At 38.8% G+C, this 27,980-nt stretch overlaps 1 protein-coding gene across 1 annotated transcript; it reads right to left on the bottom strand.

Annotated features, from left to right (window-relative positions):
• LOC140237270 (UV excision repair protein RAD23 homolog A-like) lies at positions 1-27,942 on the bottom strand. Its single transcript, XM_072317214.1, has 9 exons — positions 27,764-27,942; positions 12,868-12,946; positions 11,559-11,638; positions 10,668-10,864; positions 9,410-9,569; positions 8,604-8,712; positions 6,871-7,001; positions 4,518-4,733; positions 1-3,432 (listed from the first exon to the last, which is right to left on the bottom strand). The coding sequence occupies exons 1-9, from the start codon at positions 27,827-27,829 to the stop codon at positions 3,322-3,324; spliced, it is 1,149 nt and encodes a 382-aa protein (XP_072173315.1). The 5' UTR covers positions 27,830-27,942; the 3' UTR covers positions 1-3,321.
• Positions 27,943-27,980: the final 38 nt, after the last annotated feature.

The following is a 27,980-nucleotide window of genomic DNA, read 5'->3' on the forward strand; positions in this document are numbered from 1 at the left end:
TTTGGAGGCATACCTGATATAAAGCAATTGTATTTATTCAAGTTAATGGCTATATATCAAATGAGAATAACTCATGACAAAGCCACTGCGGGCTTGTTACTGGCTTGGGGTGTCAGATAAGCTACGGTATAACAATAAATCCATTTGTACAAGTACACCAATGTTTATTTTATCATTTTTTCGTTTTTGTTTTTGTTCTCTGGATTTGCATCATAGCCACTTTCTCATTCTTGAACAAAAGGTCTTGTGTGTGAGTGTGTTAGTGTGTGTGTGTGTGCGTGTGTGATGAAATGTACAGTTCCACAATTGACAACACTGCACGCTGTTAAACATGTGCTGGCTTTTCGGCATGGTGATTTAGTTTTTAATCTAGAGTTGCTTTCAATCAGCCATGGAAAACACAGACATTAATCTTGGGGGAGCAGTAGTACGGCTACACAGATGACACACTGGATTGTGGTTTGTGTGAATTCCATAATCATGAATATCACAGAGCAGACATCATGTCGACATCATGTCTCATATGTTGACCATTTGCAGTTCTCAAGCCCATCAAAAACCAGAACATAGGCAAGACTGAGTGAATGGAAAATCTGTAACACACTGTAATACCTCAAGATCTAATGCGGTACATGTATCTCACACAGTTGATACTTCAAAACATGATAGCCAGTAGGTGATGCAGATGAACATGGCACATTGTATTTTTATCTTTCTTTCCTGTTTTTTTTTTCCCCAACTTTCCTGGATAATTCAAATGCACTAAGTTTGCAGAATTCAACAAGCGAGTTTGATGTCACATTTAATGTAGAGATAAAAATGGATAATGAGGTAAAACATGCAGACACACAAGAACTTTGCAAAGAAATGTAAGCAGCAGATTTTGTCTTCTTTTTTCAAAAATCTTTTCTTACGGTCATTCTTTCTCTTCTTGTAACACATGTAGGAAACATACTAGTCTATTAGGAGTTTATAAAACAAGAGTCTGAGGGAAATGTTTGCATTACAGATTGCAGAAATCTGCATTCTACAAGCTGACACACAAGAACTTTGCAGAAAAATATAAGCAGCCATTTTTTGTCATTAAAAAAAAAAGTTTTCTTATGGCCATTGTTTACCCTCTTCTAAAACATCATATAGGAAACATACAGGTCTATTTAGGAGTTTATAAGACTAGCGTATGAGGAAATGTTAGCATCACTCGTAATCAATCGTTTGATGGTCTGCCATGACAGGGCAGTCATGGTAAGTTTGGCTTGCGGTTTTCATCATACAATTTTTTCCCCTACACCCTACAGGCAACATGTTCCATGACAGGACAGTATCGAACGGTCAGTTTTGCTTGTAGTTTTTGTCATACAATCTTTGTCCCCGTATGTCCCAAAAGCAACATGTCAGGGGTAAATTCCTCAAGTCAGTGCAAGGTACAATTTGACAACAGCAACAAGAAGGAATTTGCATGGATGCTAGAGCAGGATTAATTGCGGACAAGTTCAGCTTATCATTTCCCTTAGGAAGAATGGAAAATATGCATACTCCTAAAAAGGAAGGTAATTCTCTATAAAGTTTTCATAATTTCTTACAATATCAATCAAACTGATATCTAATCATAGGACCTGGGTAATCATGTTACAAAAATTCAATATTAGTGAAGCCCATTCCAGCATGACAAGAGATAAAGAATGTATGCTAAGAGTCACAAATTCCTATTTCGCTGACAGCCTGAAAGTTGAATAGATATGAAGTTGATAACGGAGGTGATTATTTTGTTTCATGGGTGGAATATTCCCAATTCAATTGCCAGTGCAATTCATTAAATAATAAAGTAAGACGCCCATTCTAATTGTCCATGACTCAAATAAAATTCTCATTAGAGAAAACTATATCCCTCACACGTTATTTCTCAAGTGCTCAATTTCTCATCTCACCTTAAAGGAATACAGATTTATGCATACAATAAGCAATATCTGGAATAAAGCAAAGAAATGATTTTGAGCTTTCGTTCCCTTTTAATATTGAATGTTTCTAGCTGCATTTAGCAACACACTTTACTCATACACGTGACAAGAAAGACTACTGAATAACTGATAAGAAAGCCGATAGTTAACATTACACCTTTCCATTATGGTCATAACTGTCAATGTCTTATGAACGACACAAGGGCATTGCTAAATAATTGATATGAAAGTTGACCATTATAACTTTCCACTATCATAGTTGATCAGTCAATGAGTAATGACTACTTGACATTACAAGAACGCATTATTCCTGGGACACAGTATTTTATCTGGGAAAGAATCATTCTCTACTCACTTTTGAGACGAGTCAGTGGTAAAATCATCAGGACAATATTTTGTGTAGGTGCAAAACTGTATGCAGCACAAGGCAGCCACAGTTGACAAGAAATTCATTTGGTGGCAAGCTGCAGTACAGTCACATAAAGAACACGCCTTCACAACAGATGAAGGAATATGTATGTTTTCAGCGTTATTTTTTTCTTTGCTTTTTTGGTGATGGATTGACCACACAAATGCCACAAAAAAAGTCCCAACAGCAAGAACAGCATTGTATAGATCACATCATGTATACCTATAATACTTTGTGGCTGTTTCTTGGTATTTTTTTGAATAAAATCATTTCGGACTCAATTTGATATTTTTACGACCATCAAAAGTGGAATCCAGTCTTGTTTAAAGTAAGACACAGAGTGGCTAAGCTTCTGTCCATAAGATTGCTTCTTGACATATATTCCTATGATTTCAAAATCTATTTGAACAAATTGCCACTGCTCATGCCTCTGGCAGCAGAATACACTGCACTACATCATTTATCGGGGTTCATATATCCATAGTAACATTACTCTGCTACACATATTACTCATTATCATTAAATAACTGAATCCTAGTCCTTTGTAGGCTATAGATGATACGATTCACAATAGTAGTAAGGAAAACAAACAATGCATGAGTGCTCCTATTGGATTAAAAGCAACACTCCTTTTTTTTTTCTCATTGAAAACGATAATTACAGTATGTGTGAGATGACTCTCAGTGAAAGTCCAATGCAGTAACACGTCCATCAATTGAGTCTGCACCATGCAATGCTAAGATGTTTGAAGATGAAGGTGTACGTCCCTCAACATCGCTCACCAAGCTCTCATCGGCAATGTGTAAAGTCACTAACGATCCACTGCTTCTGTCCTCATTCTCTGCTGATTTTTCTTTTTTTTTTTTCTCGTTTTCGTTCTCCGACCCTCTCGCCATCCCATTTCTCACTGACACAAATATGCTTGGTGACAAACAGCAGTTCTGAGCATGGGACCTAGTCGTCGAGATCATTCTGGAACAGAAAGTTGGCTGCTAAGTTCTCATTCTTCTCACACGCAAAGTAGGCCTGTATCACCATTCTTTCCGGGAACCCAAGGACCTTGAGCTGTGCGGGCAGAAGGTGCAAGGGAGAGGCAATTATGTGGGGCTGAGGTCACAGGCACTGAACTGAATGGGGTGCTGTTTCATAAAGCCGTTTGTAACGTTACGAATGACTTTTTGGACAACTGGAATATGAAGTGTCAATATGTATGCCCATGTTTTTGTTTTTATTTTGCTTTTTACGTTTTAACAACGCACAACTGTATATCAACATTTCATCTACATTAGGGCAAAAATATCTTTCAATTAAAAACGTGTATTAAAAAAGTGAGAAGAATCATTACCATCTGCAAATTTCAACTTTAGCTACTGAAACGAACAATGATTAGGAAACCCACTTGGCTTGCCATATCTAAGTTGTTAAAGTAAAGTAAAGTTGTGCATAACCTTACAAACAGCCTTATGAGACAGGGCACTGGGCTATTTGTTGGCCAGTTATATCAAAAATAAATTAAGATAACATCATAACAAGTTAAATTTGTTGAGGAAGAAATAATCAAGATGTCGACAGCTTTCCTGACTCCTTGCTATCAGTTTTAATGTGTCAGATGTAGAAGCACTACACATAATTAATCTTATGCACAGGGACAATGTGAAAACACAGGGAGCCACCACTTATCAGGACATTAGAACATACATCATGAACAGCAGATCCCAAAATATGCATAATTCCCTGAACACAAACGATGAAAAAACTACCTTCAGAATGAGGACGGAGAAAGAAACTGGTGGTTAAACAGTAATAATATACTCACTCGGATAATCTGACAGATGTTCACTTCTTAGTAAAGGATACACATGCTGACATTCACGCAGGGTTTATAGCATTATCTAGAACAATTTATTGGACCTACATTTATATCTTTGAATCATCATTTCTCACAGCTTACATTAAGCGTAACTATCCTATTACATAATCATATATGTAAAGCTCCTAAAATTGATTCAAATCTGAAATGGCTGTATGACTACTGGACAATGCTTGAATATAGTATAATGCTCTTGAAGTCTTAAGCAAACAGGAGTACTTTCATAGTACATACATTTCAGAGAGAAAAGGCTACAAATACACAAACACATTGCTCTCACCCTCTCTATTGCATCCCTCTCTTCCGGCGTAAGCTCAATGTACGTGACCCCGGGTTGATCTGCAGACACTCCGATGGCTGGTCCCCCGCCCTGCCCACCGGCCTGCTGAGCCGGGGGCTGGTTTCCTGCGGGCTGCGAGGGTGCTTGCTGGCCAGACTGGGGCTGGTTTGGCTGGTTGATCAGAGCGATGAATTCTTCCTGATGCTGGTTGATTACCTAAAAGGAAGGGGAGGGGGCAGATGAGGAGACAATACATATTATATACCTCATAAGTGAGATTCGTATCACTGATTGGTCATAAGTATATCACGTGACAAGGTGTAGTCCCGTCTATCTCGCCTTAGGGTTTTCATGTAAGTGATAGAAAGGCAAAACCCTCATGATAGAATTCGTAAACCCTCCGCGACTTTTGTACACATAACAAGCCAGTACACTAGACTTCGCGCGCGGTGTCCGCAACCCCTCCAAGGATGTTCACTACGCGCATCGTATAAACACAGGCAAATCATCGCACTTTAGCGCACAGCAGGCATGTTTCAACGTGGCAGGGTGATCGAGCGCTCCCCCGTGATTTGAAGTGAGCTGGAACAAAGATCGTACACTTTGTCTTAGGATTTCTTAGGATCCCGAAGCAGAGACAAATCTCAGCATGTTGGAAATATCGAATTAAAACACGAGCAACGGGAAACTGGATGTATACTGTAATCTTCTGCCAAGATTTTATGCAGGAGCTCGCCGAAGGCCGTGTGACTTCAACTGTGAGTGAGTACCGTGCGTACTGGGTAGTCTACGAAATGCACGAAAACCATGCAAGCAAGCGCAGGCTGTGGCCTGAAAATTTGATAGGGCTAACGTTTAGGCATAACAGTTAGAATTTACTTCGTATTTGCCTAGCCCTAGATCTTGGTTAAGTCTTAAACGATGAGGTATATAAAACAAATATTAACTGCTCTGTATTCGGATGGTGGTGGAAATTATCACTCCCTCGGTGCTTTTCATACCGACCCTTCCATCACCCCTCGGCTAACGCCTCGGGGTGATGGAAGGGTCGGTATGAAAAGCACCTCGGGAATGATAATTTCCACCATCATCCTCATGAGCAGTCAATATTTGTATACTAAGCAAGCGTTTAGACCCCCTGACACAAAACGCACACAGTAGGCTCTGTATCAAGAGAGTGGCTCCTTGCCATTCCCAGTGTATAGTCAGGCACCCTTCAGGCACTGAAACATCCAAATACATGAAGACAACTGGATGCATCCCTTGTACAGACATTACACAACAACCCACACACCATGGGAAGAAAAAAACAAACAGAAATGTGGAACAGCTTTTGGATACAATCAGCAACATGACTGAAACAGCCATACCAAGTGCCATGAGCACCTATCGACGTATCTACTAAAATTCAAATTGTCTTCATTTCATCAGCACGAGTCTGGCTTCACTACGAACTGAATACCAAAATGACACTTTTACAACACTACTATGAGAATATGGATGCACTTCATATCTGCAACTTTTTCAGGGTGATCCATGATGATACCTAGGGCTATGGCAAGAGGCAAAGCTAGTCAGAACTTCGGAAACAAAAATACAGACAAAACGTAACAGCAATATTTCATCAAGCGAATAGACCTGTTTTCATAATGTATTCAAATTTATGGATGTTTCATTCCCAGAAACACAGAGACAAGCTATTCTACTAGCCTGCGCTTCTTAACTGAGATTCAATTTCTGGAATCCAGTTTGCATATCGTCGCTGGGGTGACAAAACCTCGTATCTCAAAATTGTCAAATGTTCAGGAGAGCGAAAAAACATGGCGGCCGAAGCACTATAGTGAATGGGAAAGCCTTCTCTTTGACATATCATGGTGGCTTCATTTTTGGAGTAAGACAGTTAGGATTTGGCCAAGACATCACTTGACCCATTATTTGACCATTAAGCTAAAAAAAAATTTTTTGACATTTTTGAGATACGAGGTCTTGTCACCCCAGCGACGATATATTACTTGCCGTTATGTCGAGCACACGTCGGACAAGCTTTCAGGTTGTCAAGAACAACCTTTGTTTAAAAAATATGCATAACATTTGAATATGCTACAAAAATCACCTATCGCATTACTACTCAAAAAGGCATTGTAACAACACCATCCTAAATGTGCAAACACAACACAAACAAAACAAAATTGAAAAATAGAAACATAAGTAGTAGAGTTGACATGATCAGGAAAAACAAAGTATTTACTGACATAGATGATTTTCATGAAGCTCCCTTATCCTAGAGACAACCTCCTTCCTCTAATTTTAAAGATAATGAATTCCTAGGAAGCATAATAAGGAAAATATTTACCTGCAGAAGTTCTGGATTTTGTTCACCTAGTGTTTGGAGGAAAGGGTTCAGCATATCTGGGTTCCGAGTAACGACATTCCTCAACTGCTGGAACTGTGGAAGGTTAGCCAGAAACTCCAAAGAAGCGCCCTCTGTTGGTGAATGATTTGTGAGTGAGGGTCATGAAAGCCTTTGAATTTTGTGTTGTTTCAGAATGTAATCATAAAAAACTGACCAAACATCGCTTACAAGAAAAATGCAGTCTTCCTGTCTTTATAGAGGAAACCATACAAAATTGTGTTCTGGTAGAAGTGCAGATAAACTTAAACATCCTATGCTACTTAAACGCACTTAAATTGACAGTTCGTTCACAACTAGCCTCACAAACAACTTTGACAAATTATATACCACACCCAATTTCACAGTGACAAACTCCCATCTTGCAAGGATATAACTAACAGAACATTGCCATGTCAAGAAACCTTTGAAGCAAGTGCAAAATCTACCTAGTAAACAATGAAATCTATTTCCTTGAAATGTATAGTTTACTAGCAACGGTTGTAAGTGTCATTGAACAACTAAGCACTGGTACATCCACCAGGTTTCTAACAATTACTGTATGTCAACTTTTTAGCGCAGCTAATACGCATACTAAGCCGTTAACCCTATTAAGCCCAAGCTATTTTGACCCCTCGCAGGCCCAAGGGGGGGCACATTGTGCCCCCCCCTATATAACTTTTTTATCATTTGATGTATCATCGTCATATTTGGCACATGGGTAGAACAACTCATACTCTACATGACCGTACATTTGAATTTTTTCAAGGTCACCCATGGAGGGCGCTATTTACCAAAATATAAAGAAATACATAGGAAATATGCCCAAAACATGATTTTTCTGTATTATTTCTTTATCCCCATTATATATGTCTTATCATAGACCAATCATTTTCATATTTGCCACAATTGATAAGCAAATGAAATGTTATTATTTGTTATGGTTGAAATTTCCCAAGGTCACCACATGGGGGCGCTATTCATATCAGCAAAAAGAAGTACATTATGAGACCTGAGATGAAATGTTTGGGATGGGTACATGTAGTTATGACATTTCATATTTGCATAATAGTGGAATTTTGAGATTGCAAATTGATAATATGATAAACTAATGATATTAGAGGCATAACTTGGGTGAAAGAATCAAAATAACACAAAATAGAAGGGCAATCTTCAGAAAATATTATTGTTTTTCATTATCTCTATTATATCTATTGTTTTATGCCTTTGTCACATTAAAAACAAAGAAAATAATAAGAAAAACTTTCCAGGACCATAATCACTTCAAAGTTTGCTCCTTCAATAAATTTCAGCCAAGAAACACCCATTTCATACACTGTAATGCTGTTAAATGAAATGGGAACAGAAAAAAGATGCAAAATCTGACTGACATGGTTGTCAGTTTATGGTTGCCATGGCAACCAGCAACATCCAATATGGCTAAATTATACATCAAAATGTTCGCAATAAGATTTTAGGAAAAGTCACCAAATTTGGTTGAAATCGGATAAAGGGCTACGGAGTGGCAAATGAAAATCTGGTAGGGGGGGCACAATGTGCCCCCCCTTGGGCTTTATAGGGTTAAACGAGTTTTTGAAAGTTTTTCGAACAGTAGTTTCCTAAAGTGGTCACACTAATACTTGTGAAAGCAGTCAAGCGGTGGTTTTGGAGAGTGGCTCGGAAAGTTTTTTCCTGACCTTGTCTCTGAGGCTGACTTGGCTGTGAGGACTGCTGGGTTGGCTGTGATTGCTGGGCACCCCCTCCCTGTGTCTCGGGTGCAGACTCCGCTGGCATGTCTGGGATACCCTGCAGAAGAGATAGATGCAAAATGGCCACAAAAAGAGACAGGCACATTGAGTGAAATGTGACAAATAGCAACATCTTCTTCGGGCATGGGTTCCCATTTACGTCAATGTTTGGCAAAACAATGTCCTTGCACATTCTTGCTATTGAGACCAATTCAGATCCCTACTTTTTCCCTTGGTTGAATGTCTCCTCCCAGGCATGATGATTCAGTACTGTTCACAAATTCTGACTCCAGAATATTTTTTGAAGTAATTAATTCTCTCCTACCTCTGCCCCCCCCCCCCCAAAAAAAAAACAACAACAACAACCAGGAGAACAAACACACAACCAAATAAATGAGAAATATGTACAATAAACATATAATATCAATAAACAAACAAAAAATGGTGATTGAAATAAAAAAACAAAAAAACAGAAAGACTTTAAAAAAAAACACCCAACAACAACCCTTGATCAACGCAGACTGATTAGGCAACACATCAGTGGATTAAAGTTCCACAGAGGATATTGTTTTTGGGAGTAGTAGTTAACTTGTTCATCATAATCAAAATGAAATTACATAAAACAAAAAGATACATAAAAAAAAACTTGCTCAATCCCTGACTGATGGGGCAGTAGTTGTCAACTTGTTCAGAGTCCCTACCACTTGCAGGGTGACGCTGTGACGCCATGAGTTGGAGTGACAAACTGGACTTACCGACATGAGGTACTCCACAGCCCTGTCGGGATTGTTGAAGCTAGCCCTCAGGGCCCTCACCACCTTTTCCCTTTCGAAGCCCATCGACATCATTTCCGTCACGATGGACTCGTACTCCTGCCCGGTGACCAACGTTGATTCCGCATGGAGGAATGCCTCACTGAGAGCAACACACAACCATGAAGACCAAAAATAGTATCAGTCATACAACTTGATACTTCTCTCACAGGTAATATAACATATATTACTGATGTGTGAACAAAATAACTTCATACTAATATGTCATACAGTAATATACAAATGAGCTACATTGTATATGCAAACTCACTAAAATACTTCTTTATTACTGTATTGACACATTATTGTAATACATTCTAATAGTGCTTTTCACAGGTATACTGAGAATTCTCCCTTATCGCTAATAAATGTAGACATTTCTTCGCTAATGGCTGTACACTACGTGCACATTATGTGGTGATCTCACACAAATGGGTGCAACATGAGGAGGGCAAGCAGGGTCAAGCTTTCTGTGTTCACTTATGCACTTTCAGTAATGAGGAGTTACTGTGCAGCAGGCACAGGCAGAGCGTATGTGATATGCATTAATTGCATCTAATTTTTCCCTATCTATCATGACTAAAACACTGTCACTTCACGATTAAGTGCATTTTCAGAGCTTACAACTTGATATTTATTTTCTTAACACATAACAATTGCTTACAAAATCTACATAAGTATGGCACTTAGTTTGGAATAGTTAATGATAGTGCTCCATGTGTTTCATGTATGATCAAATAAAGCTGCTCAAGCTGTGCATCAGTACAGCATTGTCAACACACTGATACAGATATTGAATAGCCCCACCACCATTTGACATTTTACAGTTATATGTGACAGGTAGACTTTGAGCTAGGCCACCACCTTCAAGTGGATAGCATCACCTGCCTAAATTACAGGGAAAGAAGCTGCGTTTACACCAAATTCAGCACGGGTCATGGAATGGGGTTTTGCTATGGTGCGCCAAAAGGAACCATGTCTCGTTCTGTTACAATATCACTTCCCCGCTATTATAATTTTGTTACAAAATCAATCTTCTACTGTTGATTTTGTTGCTCTTGATTTTGACATAAGAATAACATTTTGGGTGATCTTGTACCGATTTGCTGATTCTCAGACATGGCTCCCTTTGGCGTGCCATAGCAAAAACCCGGCCCGTTGGCCGTAACTTGGTGTAAACGGGCCAGGGGACAGTACTCACTTTGAGCTAGCACCTTTCTCCTCCGCCTTACTCTCCGCAGGTGGTTGCGACGCCTTCTCTTCTGCCTTCTTCTCCTCAGCAGGCTTGGCAGCGCTCTCTGCCCCCGCTGCTGGGGCACTGCTGGCAGCGGCACTGGCTGATTCCTGCTGCTTGGGCTCCTCCTTCTTCTCCTCTTTCTTTTCTTCTGTCTGCAGCCTCTGTGCCAATGAAAGACAGAGTACCAATTGCATGTAATCAACTGATCATATCATGAAAATGCACACAAACTTTTTAAAACAAAGATCTCTGTCAAAATGTCTTTTAAAAGATTAACTACACAGTAAATATTTTCACTTCAAATCAAGTTTTCAAAACAAAGATATGTGTCAAAATTTCTTTCAAAACATTCGACCACACAGTAAGTCATCTCACTTCAAATCGAGTAAAAAGAAAGAAAAATCCATGTTGTGACTATACTTTTCGTCACACATGGAGATTAGATGAGGCTTGAGATAACCATAGTTACCTATAGCAGAATTATGCAAACCATAAATAAAATGGCTCTTGTAATGAATATGAGACCCCCTGACTCAATTCAGGGTACTGTCATAGCCAGGTACTTAATCTCGACACCTTTGGACGTCATTACTTTTCCTTATATTAGGGGAGGGAAAGAAGAAATATCTTGATCTTGATTAAAGCAGGATATATCTGAATCAGAACAATCCAGAAAATCCAGGCAATGTTTGTTTGTTTTTTCCCCCTTTTGGTTAAATCCCTACCCTCCCACTCCGTTGCTGAGGGATCATTTGCTCTGTCATTGGATCTACCTTGAGCTCTTGCCTAATAGGACAAGCAGAATCATATTTCTAGCATAGCACAACAGTATGTCATGACGCACTATGTACTCACCTTCGTAACCATCACCACAACAAAGCTTTTCTCATCAATGTTGTAGGTTGACAATGGAGAGTCATCACTTAGTATTTTGCCTGCAAGAGAATCGATCATCAGATAAACATTAGTACTCTATGAGCTGTTATTTTCACAAGGGTTTAATTTTCGTGAATTTTGCGAATTACTGTTGGACCGCGAATTCAACAACACACGAAAATCTTGCCATCCGCTAGGATAATAATGCATTAACGATAGCCTCAGTGTCAAATCGCGAAACATCTCGCCAAAATGTCTGTGAACTTCACATTCGCTAACATATCTGTACGCTAAAATAACAGCTTATAAAGAATATTATTGCATCGTGCTTGTAGCAAAGACATGCTGAAAATGTTTCTTGACATGATGAGGCTGAAGAAAGAAAAGAAAAAAATCCCATAAAAGATATATATTTTGATGTTATACATTGAATTGATATTCAGCCAGGATAAATACTATGCCATACTCATACTGAGCTGATTAGAGCACAGATAATACACATATTAGGTATGTTGACACAATTAAAATGTTAAACTTTGATAAGCTCGCAGATAAGTACCATGTAGATGCACTCAAAAGTTAGCTATCTTAAAAATAACTTGGTGATTAGAACCACAAGATTTCTCAGAGTTTATGCTCTATTCATGAACCCCTCAGGGACGCTTAGCAGCCTGTGGACACGATAATCATCTACATGCAACTCAAAAATTAATGTGACCTCTCCGCGAACCCTATCCCCCCCCCCCCCCCCCCCAGCTGCCAGGTCGACTTTCAGAGCATGTTGTATACTATACTGTATCATTGCACCATGATCAGGTTTATTGCTAGTGCTGCATGTACACCATATTTCTTCTGGTTCTGTGGTTTCATCACCAAGTGGGATGCTCGCTCAAAAGTATACAATCTTTGAGATTAGGTGTTGTGTGAATGTGCGTTGTAGTTTATAGGGCAAGACCTTATTATCAATGATCAGCTACCATGGATAATTAAGTTCCATGTGAACATAACTACAGACAACTTCAGGGGAAATTAACATGATACATCTCATTCAGACAGACAGAGATAGGTAGATGTGGCTAGCCTTGAAGGCTGGATATCAAAGCTGCATCCAGATTACAAATGGAAAGAGAGGTGACATTTCATTCGCAACCTATCAAATGTCATTGACATCCTTTCAAATGCCATTGACATGAATTCCGTATTGATTGCAACATGTGCAGCTTCAGGTTGCAGGAAAGGTACTCCCCCTCTGAACACACATTCATGTGCCCTGAAATGCTATACATACCTGCATAAATTAACTTCTGCCCAGATGCTGGGAAGTCTTTCCCTTGTGTCTTTTCAATTTCATCTTTGAGATTCCTTACCTGGATAATGGATGGACAAAAAATAAGAAAAGGAAAGATATATTAGAAATATAATGGAGAACATATGACTTTTGCTGCAGTCTATGTTCAAAAACATTAAACCACAACCAGAATGTTGCATGAGAATGTCAAACAATGGCTAAAACAAAATAGAAGTACAACTGTATTGGCATGAAAGGAATGGAACAAAGATAACATGTGTATAAATCACTGTATCATTAGATATACTATTATGGGTGCAGGACTCCTTCTCCAAGAAGCTCATATTGAAGTGACTCAACCCAACATTTACAAACTTTGTATATAGTATGATATTCAAGCATTTAGATATCTCACACATAATTATTTTCCACTTCTCAAAATAACCAGAATTCCTGTTAAAAGGACCTCTCACATACAGCTGTACCTCATCTTGCTTCATCTGTGGGACAACTATTCCCAAATATGATCAGTGGAAAAAATTATAATCACCACTTTGGTTATTCTCAGACATGAATGAATTGTCTGAAATTCATCCATCACATACTTCTAGCATTTCCTAAAGAAAAGCCTCATACCAGGGCCCCACATGTCTCTCCATGAAACATCCCAATATACAATGCACTTGTACTGTTTTTGCACTTACAATAGTGTGTGTGAATTGAGTCCAAAGCTCAGGTACTGTGAATATTTTGAAAACTGATCATTTGACCTTGCCCTCTGACCTTCATCACATGATCAACGCATCCATGATAAAGACAACTACGGTACCTAAATAATGTCATAACATGGCACAGCCATGCAAACAGATATATCAGACACAATTCAATTGTCCTGGTATGTTTGGATAGACAAAATAAAAGCAGAGGTATATGTACAAATTGTTGTAATCACCTTTTTAAGAATGGGATATTGCTAGGTGAATGATCTTTCTATAAGTTGAATGGCCACTCAATCATCAGCTACAGTGTAAAGTACCTCTGAGCTCCATAGTAACTCATAGTGCATTTGTTTCTGGCCATAATATTAATAACTGATCCTTAAACATTGCATTTTTAACAGATTTATGTTCTTAATTTCTCAAACTATTCTAAGTACATGATGTACTCTTCTGCTTCACTGAACCTACAATCCTGCATTTAGAACATTTGGCAGGCAGAAATCTATGAATAAAATACTTTAAACAAGATCTACAAGATGAGACAATTCATTACAATTCTGTTTCTGAGCTGATCTATTAATACCAGATATCTCCAATAGGCAGATGTGTTAATGCTAACGTGGGAACACCAGCAATAAAGTCAAACCACACTGGTACAGTGTATTATAACCCTAGTAATGGTGTGCTGCCCTCTATGAACTTTGGTCATACAGGTGTTGACACAGCTGACAAAGCCAGCAACAATCCACTTGAAGGTACCTTCATTATTGGGCAGTTTTGCTTCGGTCTTGGATTTAATCTGTAAGCAACAAGCATTCCCACTATGATCTACAACAATTTCTTTTGACTACCTGCATTTATTCTTAAACTCCACACTAATTTAATAAAAAAAAAAAAAAGAGGCCTTAGTGCTGTAAAACCATAAATTTTCGCCTGCAAGAAACTTTCATGAATTTTGCAAGGCAAGATTCACAAAAGTAAAATGCACCCAAAAGCTCTCATCTACAAAATGTACAGTATTGACTGCAAGTGACAATTCGCAAAAGTTTCATGCCAGGAAAAAGGCTGTCAGTGTCAGCTCCAATTCGCAAAAGTTTTATGCCATGAACATTTCTGGTTTTACAGTGTGTAATAATTGTAGATGTTTGGTAACAACATGATTTTTATTCATTCTTTAAAGCTGGCTGGAAATTGGGATACAAGTTGGCACATGGGTGCAGTTCAAATGTAGTTACAACATCAAGCAACTACAAAGTTTTACTGGGCAGCTTTAAGTTATTTTCATTCAAAGTTGTTCTCAAGACATGGTAACAAACCATAACTGTTCATGGGTGGTCAGATGAAAATGTGTAAGGCGGGCAAACCACAAACCACAATGCAGATCTAACACTACATAATGAGCCATGAATTGGGTGAAACACACATTTTCCTGAGTTTAGTGAGATGCTGTAGACAAATACATGCACAATACAAATTTCCAGTCCATTCCAATCTATCCTTGTGCTTCCTTTTTGGAAATGTACGATCTAATGTTCAGCATTCTCCTTCATTTTGCATTCTAAGAGACCCACTTAGGCATTTCACTGCAGAGTAACGCTGACATGAACCACAGGCAGCAAGGCAGATTTCCCCTTCTCTCATTATGTTCTACAGATAATCGGCAAGTTCCTTCATCAGTAAACTTGTGTGTGTACAGTTCTGTGTGCATGTGTGAGTGATATTCATAATGCATATGTTTTCCAGGCTTTACTCCAAGCAAACTACACAAAGTGTGACTCGCAGGAAATCTACTGTGCTACTACTATTTCTAGGAGCTTTTGAGACAGCACCCTTCATTTCGACCTTCTGTCTTCTGACTCGTCAGATAGCGGGGATATAGTGGTAATCCCTCAAGGCTCAATTTGGAAATGAAATAAAAGTGGGCGGGGTCAATGTCACTGAAATCACAAAATTGACACTCCTATACATCAACAAGCACACGCCACATGTATCAATGCAAGTGTAATATACTTCACTGACTACTTCTCACATGAGTGCAAGAAAAGTTTACCGTGTACACAGTTGGGTTGCAGTTTCAGGTTTGGTTGCATGATTTAATTATCAAGTCTGATTCTAGGTTTTGAAATTGGAATGATGACAAAGTACAGAGCAAAGTCACTATGTTTAAATCATACCGCAAGCACATCTGAACCACACACACTCACACCCACACATCCACACCCACAAACACACACAATCCGTTTCAATTAAAGGGGATATTGAAAACATAGGATATTATCTTGAATGATATCAAATGAGAGCAGAAAATATACAAATGACACTAGATAAAACCCTAAAAAATGAAAAATGGAATTTATCAATTAATACAGTATTTTGTGGGAACCTTAATCAAGCTGTACCATTTTTACCATTGTTTAACTTCACTATTAGAAGTAACTGTTGTTCCATTACTTACACCAGGGCTGCACACAAATCTATTTTTTTTTTCTACTGGTCCAACCTGTCCCTGCCTGATCAGTAGGTACCCAGTTTTTCATTTTTTCTACCGGTCCATTCCTGAAAAGTTACTGGTCCAGCAGTGATTTTTACTGAACCATCAGGCCAGTGCCAGTGTGCAGCATTGCTTACAGTACTGTACACTACAAATATGACTAGTCACTTGATTCTATATGACTAGGACACAGTACCGGTACTTTTTATTATGCCAATTGAATAGAATGACAAATGCCTTCCTGACATTGTAAAAGTCTAGCTTTCCAAAAATGTAATTATTTCCAGTCAGCTACAAAGGTACAATGTATTCATGGCTCTGCTGCCTTGTTTGAATGCTTACATTGGAAATATAAATACTCCATGGGGTATATTACATTGTATCTCAGAAATGAAGAGACCAAGTATCAAAATCACCTTTAACCCATTCAGGACGAACTGATTTTGCTTTAACAGGCATTTCCCATAGACACCTGACTGAGCATACTCAGGACAAGTCTTCAACGGATTAACTTGGTTGGACAAATTAATGTGTGTGCCATACACACTCTATTCCCCCCTCCCCCCACATCCATGTTTTTCCAACCTCTTACTCAAATCTGGAAGGGAGGAATCATCCTCCCTAATCCACTAAATGGTTATCGTGAGCGACCAAGTCATAAATCAAACTGCCTCTAAAATAATATCTGTCTGTACTTTGAAAGGCGAGCATGAATCAATTACAATGTAAATGCTTGTCGTAACCGATGTTGTACACTGTATGTGTGTGGGTTGTTTTTTTTTAATCATGGCAACTGCATTCTCCAGCAGAAAGTTATTAACTCCTAATATCACAATGCTCACCTTACTTTTTAATACTTAGATAGAAATGAAATGACAGTGGAGAAAAAAGTGTTAGCATGTTCACAAAAAAGTCAATTATGCCCTTTTGTAAGGCACCCCCGGTAGAGTCAATACTAATATCCAAGTATGTTATTGAGTATGAGAGTATTGACAGGCTTGGTAACATGAATTTATGTAAATGCATGTACACTAGACTCTAACCAAACATGATACAAGTATATGTATGGCTTTTGCCCTGTGCAAGACTTACATGTACTCATGATCAAACATTTTAAAATACCAGTGTTTGTGGATGTTACAATTTTTGTAATGTACTGTATGTAGTCAACACCAAAAAGTAGAATTGTGCAGCCTGTGAAGCACAGTAGATCCAAAAATATATAAAGAAAAAAGAATGATCAAATCTGCCTACAGCTGTTACATGTATGCCAACCATCACAAAATTTCCACTATCAGTCACAGCCATGAAAAAAAAAAAAAAAAATTAAAGCCATTACAACTTTGTTGATCACAGAAACTTAAGTGGGAAATCCAAATATTACACTCTTTAAAGGTCTTGTTTACTTTTGGGAGCAGTGATTTAAAAAGTGTTCTTATAACATTTGATGCATATGTGTAGGTCAGTTGTATCACAAAACATCCCACCATATAAGAATTTTTGCAACAGAACCTAAAACATTATAAGGAGATATCACTATTTTTCTCAATAAACTGTAACTGTAGATGGTTTAGTCTGGAAACAGTTTTATTATCCATTGTTTCCTTAACAATACTTAAAGGGTGTGTACAGTTCTGGTCGAGGTGAGGATTTAGCTTTTAACGTTTTGTGAGATATTCAGAAACCACTCTATGAGATGTCAAAGAGCATGCAGTTCTAAGGGGTATCAAAAGTTTATTCGATGAAAATCAGTTTTGAAATGGCTGAGATATCCAAAAACAAGGTGAAACAAAGAGATCCTAATAAAGTTGTGGCATGTCGCCTTTTATTATTAGCACTTTTTTGGATATCTCAGCCATTTGAAAACCAATTTTCATCAAATAAACGTTGAATCCTTCTTAAAATAACATGCTCTTTCATATTTCATAAGAGGCTTTTCACTATCTCACTTAGGAATGTTCAAAACATGAATACCCACCTCAACCAGTACTGTACAGTCCCTTTAACATTGATTATACTAATTCAAATTGTTACATTGGTTCTTTCTATCCCTAACTCACATTCTAGGCATATTCTGAAACATTAATGCTGCATTTTTATTTCATCTGCAAATGATAAATTACAAGTTGTATGCCTTTGAGATAAAGCAACATTTAAAGCCCAAACAAAGTTCTGGTATGCCTGCAAAAGTTGTCAAATTTTGCTCCAAAATGTGAACGTATGCCTAGGAAATGTGCGGAATAACACTGTAATAACAAGATATTCGATGGGTAAGGACGAAAATGGGATATATTAACCAAAAACATTCAGTCTCGGAACTTACCCGAACGGGGTCAGGCTAGACTCGGACTCGGGGATAACTCGGCCTCGCTTTGCTTGACGGCGGGATGATGAGTTGTACTGCTACTGGTTTTCCCTCTTGATTGTACAGTACTAGTATGCATACGGGAGCGGCCTGTATAAACTACATTGTAGCGTTCTGGCTACTCGCAGTAATGGTCCGAGTTGTTACAACACGCGCATCAAAAACCTCTTTGGCGCGCATGCAAAATTAGTGTGCGCCTCTCAAGCACCTCTAAAAACAATCAAAGACAATTGATAAACAACAACAAAAACTTCAAAGACCGCGCGTCTCAGCAACTGAGGTGATGTGCGTATTATAAAGCGTCTTTGCTAGTAGGCTTGAGGACCGCGCGCTGTCCATTTGTTTTGTACAGGATTAGCACGCACTTTCCTGTCTGCTCAGTAAGGCCTCGTTTGGCCGGTGCCAGTAGTATTTAGAGTACTGATGAACATGGCGATCACGAACTGTGTGTAAATTGTCTGAAATACGGTCGAGTTTTCCCTGAGACCGAGTTAGTCTGGAGCCTTCTGGAATAAAAGTCGGTTTACCGACTTTTATTATTTTTCTCAAAATACTCCAAAACGACTCATCATTCCGGCAAACCGCGTCAGCCAGGTAAGTTTCTTTGTAGACTCTTTCGATATATTGCAAGCAAATATGAAATGGTGCCAGACGGATTCTCAAGCCCTTACCAGAACTTAGTTTTCACTTTAAAAGAACTTGGGATATGTATAATACACTGTGCAAAGTTCAGCTGCCATGCAGTCTGTCATTGTTCCAATAGGCTGTGAGCTTACGGTGCCTTGTGTCCCACATGAGATTTGCAATACAGCTTAGTACACTGTACCTTGAAGCATAACAGAACTCAGAAACAAGCCATAATGCTTATCAAGTGGCAGTTTCAGTAGTGTCTGCAATAAATACATGTACCACAGTCTCAAGCAATTCAGATACACAGGGAGACATAAGAACCTCAGGAGGTTCTTTTGTTACCCTGTGTATCTGAATTGCTGTCTGTTCTTCATATGTGATGGACAGAGTTGGGATGCTTCACAATGTGAAAGAAACACAATGTGCATTATTAAAGGACAAGTTCACCTTCATAGACAAGTGGATTGAGTGAATGCAGCTTTAGTAATGAAACCACATCAGTGAGAGTTTGAGGAAAATCGGACAGTCTGTTCAAAAGTTATGAATTTTTGACATTTCTACTATCACTGCTGGATGAAAGGACTACCAGAGCTTTTGATGTCACATGCGCAGAACGATATAAAAAAAAATATAAAGGAAATACAACATTTTTTAACTTTTCTTGCATAACAAAAGAACATTTGACATGCCTCTTTCAGAAGGGAAGGGGAATACCCTTAACATACATCAGTGACAAGTCAGGGAAACATGCACCTTTTTTTTTTCACAAAAAAAAACCCTGACATAATTTGTGAAATTCTCTTTATATATTCCTTATATCATTCTATGCATGTGACCTCATACACTGTAGCAGTCTTCTTGTCCAGCAGTGACTGCGCAGAAACTTCAAAAATTCATAACTTTTGAACGGACTATCCAATTTTCCCCAAACTCTCACTGATGTGTTCTACTAATATTGCTGCATTCACTCAATCCACACATGTACGTGTATATGAAGATGGACTTGTCCTTTAATGTCGGACGATCGTCACCCCGTATTGCGTAACTCTTCCAATCGAACAAAATTTTGTGCATGCAATGGCGCAATGCCAGACTGCAGTGCTATCCACAAACATGTGGGACAGTGCTACCACTGAGACACGTGTGTGTGTGTGTGTGTGTGTGTGTGTGTGTGTGTGTATGTATTATACACAACTTTGTGACCGCGAGCTGCGATGATTGGAGGAGAGAGGCCAGAAGACGCATGGCTCTTTTGGCTTCTCTTCATGCGCATGCGCACTGTGAGTGTGCGTCTATTCGGCACTGATCGGAAGCTCTCGTGGCTCAGACAGCCATTTTGGGTCAGGTGATTTTTTATCCCAGTGTGTGTTCGCTGACCCATTGAGCCAGCGCTATTCTCATTCGGTGTCACGACATTTGATACAGAATGGGGGGAGGCAGCGTGTTGCGTTCATCTCCGTGCCGCACAGACTACTCGCCACAATTGTAAGGCTTTAATGAGCTTACACTGTTGTACACTATTTGGCAATTGGTCTTCACTTTTTATGAACAGGATCAGCCTGCAGACTAGTGATAGGACTCTCTAATTTGCCATTTAGTCTCATACATTTTGAGATGCGATGAGAGCAAACTTAAAGAAGGATTAACCTTCACAAATTGTTGTTGCTTTTTCATGGTGCCTGGTGCATGTGTAGTACAAACTGTAGCTCCATACATTTATTAAAATGTGACTAGCAGTCTACACAGCATATAGCTTGCCATCAGCTTAAAGGAAACCGAAACCCAACAAGAAATGTGGATTGATTGAAAGCAGCAACATTAGTAGAACTAGAAGACATTAGTGAAAGTTTGAGGAAAATCGGACGATCAATGTAAAAATATGAATTAAGATTTTGTGTTGGAACCGCTGGATGAGGAGACTACTTGAGTTTATGACATCATGTTTGGACAACAATTATAAAGAAAATATAAAGAAAATTCAGCACGCTTTCACTTTTCTAGTGCTCATAATGAAAGAGCACTTGACTTACTGCTTCCAGAAAGCAGGGGGAATAATTACTACCCATAACGTATGTCAGTATCAAGTTGATGGAAATTGGTATGTGTAATTTTTAAGAAAAATGAATTTTTATGGAGTTCCCTTTATATCTTCTTTATATTAATGTCCACACATGACATCATGAAATCTATTAGTCTCCTCCTCCAGCCGTTCCAACACCAAAACTTTAAAAATTCATAACTTTTGCATCGATTGTCTGATCTTCCTCAAACTTTCACTGATGTGTTCTACTAATGTTGCTCTGTCACTCAATCCACATTTCTCTTTGGGTTTTGGTTTCCTTCAAGCCGGAAGGCTTCCACTGATGGGGCTGAAATGATGTCAGGAGGCAGTGAGTTCCAAGTCCGCACAGCGCGTGGGAAGAATGACTGCTTATGATCTTCATTTCTTGAGATTGGCAGATGGTAGCCTTGACCATGAACATGTTAACAGCTAACATTAGTCTCGTTTATTCTACTGCTGTCAATCATGCTGCGGACCGTGGCTGTCAGGGTGCTACATAAGCACTTGCCCAATTTCCCAAGGCATGTGAAAAATCAAATTTGGGCAAGTGTTTTTGAACAATGAGAACAAATGCTTGCCCGAATTGGGCAAGCAAAAAGTTTAGTTTAGAAGCCACCCTTTTTTTACTTATTTCCCCCAACAAACTCACAAAGTCAACTATACAGAAGCCCAAAGATAATGACTGTTTAGTGATGCAACACACTTTATATTTCATTTCAGCAACTTTCCAAACACTTATGTGAAGAAGTCCAAATGCAATGCAATGGCAAGACTTGAACGGACCAAGTTTGTAACTCCATTGTGTTTAAGCATGCAAATCAATGTGTGTTGTTTATTCAAATGATTGCGTTTTATTTAAAGCCCTTGACTAACAAATGATTTACTATATCGTTTCCTTATATTTTGGGGCTTTCTTTTTGGGGCAAGTAAAATTAGTGTTCAGGCAAGTGTTTTGCAGCAAATTTGAAAATCTGCTTGCCCGAACGGGCAAGTGGTAAAATAAAGTTATGCAGCACCCTGGTTGTACTGTTCTGTACAACCACCTGCATTTGTTGTAACATTTAGCAGGATTATAAAATAAAAATCTGCGTGGTGAATGGAATATATGTTGATCAAATCTCAAGTTTGTAAATCAATGGGGGATATTATACAAATAGCCTTGAATGGTCACAAGTGCAATGGTGCAAGATTTTGTACGAGGTGAAAGATAGAGACACTCTAATCAACAAGGCGAAGCAGAGTTGAATAGTGCGCCTCATCTTTCACTGAGTGCGAAATCTTGCTCCATTGCACAAGTAAAGACCATACACTATTTGTTTTATACAACACCTCGAACGTCAACAGATGTGGTCCATACAGATTCTTAAATTTAGCACAGAAATGGCAACCATTTTCTGTGAAAGACGAATCAGTAGCCGCACAGTCACAGTCATTGTGTACGTACATACGCAAAGCTGATTGGTTGAAGTGTTTAGAGAAGTTAGTGACAAAAGTATGCGCTTGTAATTGTTGAGTGCGCGCAGCAAATGTTTGTTTATGGGCAAGTCCAAGATATCGCGCACCTTACGTATGGGACATTCAGAGATTTCAAACCTCTGAAAAGTAATGAAGGAGCACTTGGATTTTATTGTTTATCATCAGGAGGACTGGTATCCTTGAGAAGAATATTGTGTTTAAGTTTGGTGTCATTTGACCTTGGGTTGATTATTTTATTAAGAAAAATATGCCAACTTACGTATGGGACCAGAGAAAAACTGGATTTTTCAAAATAAAGTTTGAACTGAAAATTCTCTGAAAGTACCTTACTGATCAAGTTCTGTTTGGAAGTGAAGAAAGGTACAATACTGAAGTATCTTTCAGCAAAGTTTCACTGCAAAAGAATAAAGCATATTTTCATGAAGTTGGTTTAATTAACGAAAGTACACCTTACGTATGGGACATGGCTCAACTTACGTATGGGACATTTGTCTTTAGTGCACAAATGCATTCATGGGAATGACTTTAAATTTCCCCATAGTGTCATATTTAGTTCCACAAATCATGCTACAACATGTAACAAATGAAATAGACTTCTAAGTGGGTACTTTCCCGGTTCAGGGACCCAGCAAAAGCTAAAATAAAACAAATAAAAGTAATTATCAATTTACAATTAAATGTCTTAGTTTGGATTCCGTCATGCATTAACACTGTCCTCATGATGTCTACACATGCAGATATAGTATACTGACACTCTATTTCTAGCCCATTTGTAATTACTCTAGTCAATATTTTTTCATCAAATGAAAAAAAAAATGAGCAAATTCTAGCTTGTGACCTTGATATAGCATACATGTACATGTACAATAACTAATTTGTAGTCTTGATAATTTCAACTTTAGAATCAAATGTCATGTACAATGTATTTGCAGATACAGTTTGAAGTGGGTACTTTCAGTAGCTCTAGGCTTACCTTGCAAGTTGTCTAAGTTTTTATAAAGCTTTATAATTGTTTGAAATGCAGCACAAAACACAACAACAAGAGTACTTCATTTTGCTCTGTAATCATCATGTTTTGCCATGTGAATTTTAGCTGAACTGCAATATCAATCAAATTTTAATGAAAGTTTTAGATTTTAAGGAGATAGAAGAATGTATGTACCAATGCTGTTTCTGTTTTTTTTTTTCAAATTGCTTGGCTTCGTGTCTATGAAACCAAAGACGACAAAATTTGTGCTACTTTGTACATACATACATGCTTGTGTAGTGATACAGGAAAGATTATCATTTGCACATTCAAATCTAGATTTGAAACACTTAAGTAACTCACTGATCTGCAAATTACAATTTTGAATAAATTCTAATAACCTCATTTGATCATACACTACCAGATTGCAGTGTATGTTGATAATTGTGTAGATGTGGGGTACAAAGTAAGTATGAGTTGATGAAGGTGTCTCAGAGCACATCTGTCTCTTCAAACACAAAATAGAAAAGAAAATTGAATTTCCTATTTGTTTGTGTAATTTGTGTTTTTAGCACTCCAACCACAGAACCAGTATTGATATTGTGGTTTATAGCAAATGTAAACTATAGTCTTCATTTTACAGGATTTTCAGAAATCATGTTCATGACCTTGATAAGTCATGACATATTCTGAGGGTGAACAGTTGAAATATTAACAATCATATCAAAATAAAAAGTACAAGTGTACTCTCATAGGGTTTTTCCTTTGCTATCAACTCAAGTAATGACAAAGTTACCTGCTCACACCTTAAGTGATTTTTCTTTTCAGTAAGACCTATAATGTTGTCATTGATGCGCGCCATAAGCACAATTGTTTTGATTTCGCTTTTGAGGCTGTACAACCTGTGGTACATGCTGAACAGTGTACTGCACCTAAAATGACACTCAGAGAATCCCATTCTTGGACAAAGTCATTTTGTAGAGAGGTAAAGTTGAAAATGATAACTGAATTAAGAAAATGTCCAATATCAAAATGTTAACGGGGAATGTTAATTCAAGACCAGCTGCACAGCCTGTAATGAAAATAAGAAATTACAAGTATAAATGAATATTCTTTATTTTCCTTTCTTAATCATAGAATGACTCAATAATGCTGTTCTTACACTCTCCCTGAGGTCATCTGAGTAGGAGAGGCAGATATATAGACATATTCTTCAGAGTAGGTGCAAAGATAACCATTAACCAAACAAATGTAAGGACATATAGCATCCATGTCAAAAGGCGGTTTTCCCATTCACTTTGCATGTAATGTCCCATACGTAAGGCATTTGTCCCATACGTAAGCAAACTTTAATTAGTTATAAGATGAAGGACTAATTAAATTTCCTCATTTAGTTTTGCTAATCTGGAGTTGAAATGACTAAATTAGAACTTCCTAAAGTATGATTGGTCAATGTTACAAATCTTCAGAAAAAACTTAAAAAAACATACTCAAATCCTTACGTATGGGACACTATGTTCTGGGAAAGTGCATAATTTGCATAATTAATGTGCTGACCTTGTCTTACCAATTGCAGATTATACTAACTCATACAGGGGTCATGTCCATAAAGGAACTAGGTCAAGGACAAATTCAACTGATTTTAGATGAATATTTATAATTTGTCCCATACGTAAGGTTTGTTTTTGATTTATGCAAATCAAGGCCATATTTCTTGCATAAATTTGCATAATTCAATATTTTCTTTGCTGGAAACATATGAATTAACTCTTTGGCTACAAGATGATATCAATAACTTTTTGATAAAATCAAGATGAATTTTGAGCATCTGAGGGGACATTATCTTGGACTTGCCCTTATTGTGACATCAGAGCCCTGCGATAGAACAAAAACTTCAAGTCAATCGTGAGTTTAATGCACTTGTCAATGTAATGACTCACCCCACTACCCCCGGACATGGGTGCGTCATTTCCTCGCTTGGTCCGTCAAATTTGTGACCCAGGTGTTCGTCATTTTACCAGCTTTGTCCGTCAAATTTTTGACCGAAGGGTGCGTCAAAATCCCATCATTGTCGGTCAAAATTTTGACCGAGGGGTGCGTCATGGTACGTCACTTGGCTATGGAAAATAACACGCATTTTTGCACGCTGGATACACGTACCGCGAGTGAAATTACAGTGAGCGCTTTCCCGCGGCAAGTGAAAATCAAAGTCGGGAAGCGTTTTGGAATAAGAGGAAAAAATGCTTGCCAGTATCTGGCGAGCAAAGAATTTAAAAGCCACCCTTTCTCCTTACATTTTTCCCTCCAACAAACCCATGAAATCATGCATACTCAATCTCAAACCAGGGACTGTTCAGCGATGTAACAACTTAGTTCAATCTTTTCTGTCGAAACGGCAGCAGAAGAACTGCTTGCCGCATGCCATTTTCTGCTCGCGGGATAGCCCGACCAGCTATACTGGCCAGACGCGCGCGCGACGCTGCCATCTGTGCGAATCTCTACGTACCGCGACTAGGCTATAGTTACGCAGTACTCGAGCGGGAATATGAATGCCGTGGCGTGGTGTGTACCTACCTGCGCTGTAGCAGTATGCATCCACCGCACTAGCAATGGCCGCGCACACACAGCGCATTCTGCACGGATCGCCCTTCTGCACACGTTATTGTCATGTATGGATTGCATGCACAGAATACATACTACTGCACGGAATATCGGAGCAGCAGCGTGATGTACGGTGAATGACAATACGGTGCTTACATGGTAAGGGAAACTTGCCGAAACTTTTACAAATTATGTGTACGAACCAAAAGAAAATGAAATTGCTTGAATAAAACGTATGCAAAAATCGTTTCAGTATTTACGGGGGTGCGTCAAATGTACCGAGGATGTCCGTCAAAAAAGTGACCGAGGTGTGCGTCACTTTCAACGTGTTGTCCGTCAAAAAAGTGACTGTCGTGTTCGTCACTTGCAGCGTTATGTCCGTCAAAAAAGTGACTGTGGTGTCCGTCAAAAACCCCGTGTGGTCAGTCAAAAAATGACCATGACGCACCCATGTCCGGGGGTAGTGGGGTGCGTCATTACATTGACAAGTGCATAACACAGGAGTCAATGGAAATTATGGGTGACATCAGCCACACGCTACCCATTTTAGCTCAAACAAAACTACACGGCCGACAGCCACAGTGTGCGATGGAACTTTTCACTAAATTTCACGTGATGGGTAATTGACCAATCAGATGGCTACATTCTTTTTAGACATTGTATAAAAAGCAAATAATCATCTCCTATTTCTCGGGCAATGGATACAATCTAACATCACTTCACGACTCTGACGGTGATGTGCATATTGTTAGATTGCACCATTGCCCTCGCAGTTGATGATTATTTACTTAGGAGTTCTATAATGTGGAGTAGATCTAGGCTATAAATATTTCTAAATAAATTTATAGTCTACCAGTCAGAGCAGTACAGTCAGTGGGTTTTGTTACTTTCTTGGGTGGCGCAATGTTTTAACGTTGACAGGCATGGCAGGATCACAGATTTGGTACCAGGTGCTACAATGTATTGGTGGGGCTTGCGCTTGCCTTTATTAATTTAATAGGCCCTAGATCTAGTATCAAGTATTAGGCCTAAACGTTAGAATCCTAGTAACTACTTACTACCCTACCCCGACTTCTTGAGCTTTTGTAGATGTGTATCTACCGTCTGCTGACTGTGATTTAGTGACTGTTCTCTTAGGCCCGATGATTGTGATTTAAATTTAGGCCTTTTAATTTTACTGCCACTTACAGTCAATGCCAGTCTGCCGGGCTGCCAGTGCCACCATGGCCACATTTGTTTCTGACATTGACTTAGTTTCAGTTTGTGGCACTAGTGTACTTTCGCACCCATTAGCTATAGCGACCAGTTTGTTGCTGTCTTATTACGCCCGCACAACAACACTAAGAACGTAGAAAACGTTGTAATTTGTAGTTCTATTGTCTATGGGAGTGGAATATACTGGGGACACATTACTGCACACTCATGTCCTCACAATGAACCCACACAGTCACAATGCACAGCACAGACCACACTACACACAGTCTACACATGACACTGCACTATCATCAACATCACCGCACACACACGGGCATGACGAGTACGTTATCACTACCAGATCTACATGACGTAAGTTCACTGGACCTACCGTGGCTGATTTGTCAATTTCGACGCGGAATGTCTTCTGTTGAAGAGTTTTCAGTACTATTAACATGGCGTTTATCACCTATGTCGGATTCTTCAGAAGAACGATGTAAAAAGCGACCTAACAGGAGGCGAAATCACCCGAGAAGCAACGGAGTTCAGAACACGCAATCCGCCATTACAGTGACGTCACAAATTGTTTGCTGCCATCTCTGTCCGTT

This window comes from Diadema setosum, chromosome 13 (genome assembly GCF_964275005.1).
Source record: "Diadema setosum chromosome 13, eeDiaSeto1, whole genome shotgun sequence".
In the NCBI taxonomy this organism is placed as follows: domain Eukaryota; kingdom Metazoa; phylum Echinodermata; class Echinoidea; order Diadematoida; family Diadematidae; genus Diadema; species Diadema setosum.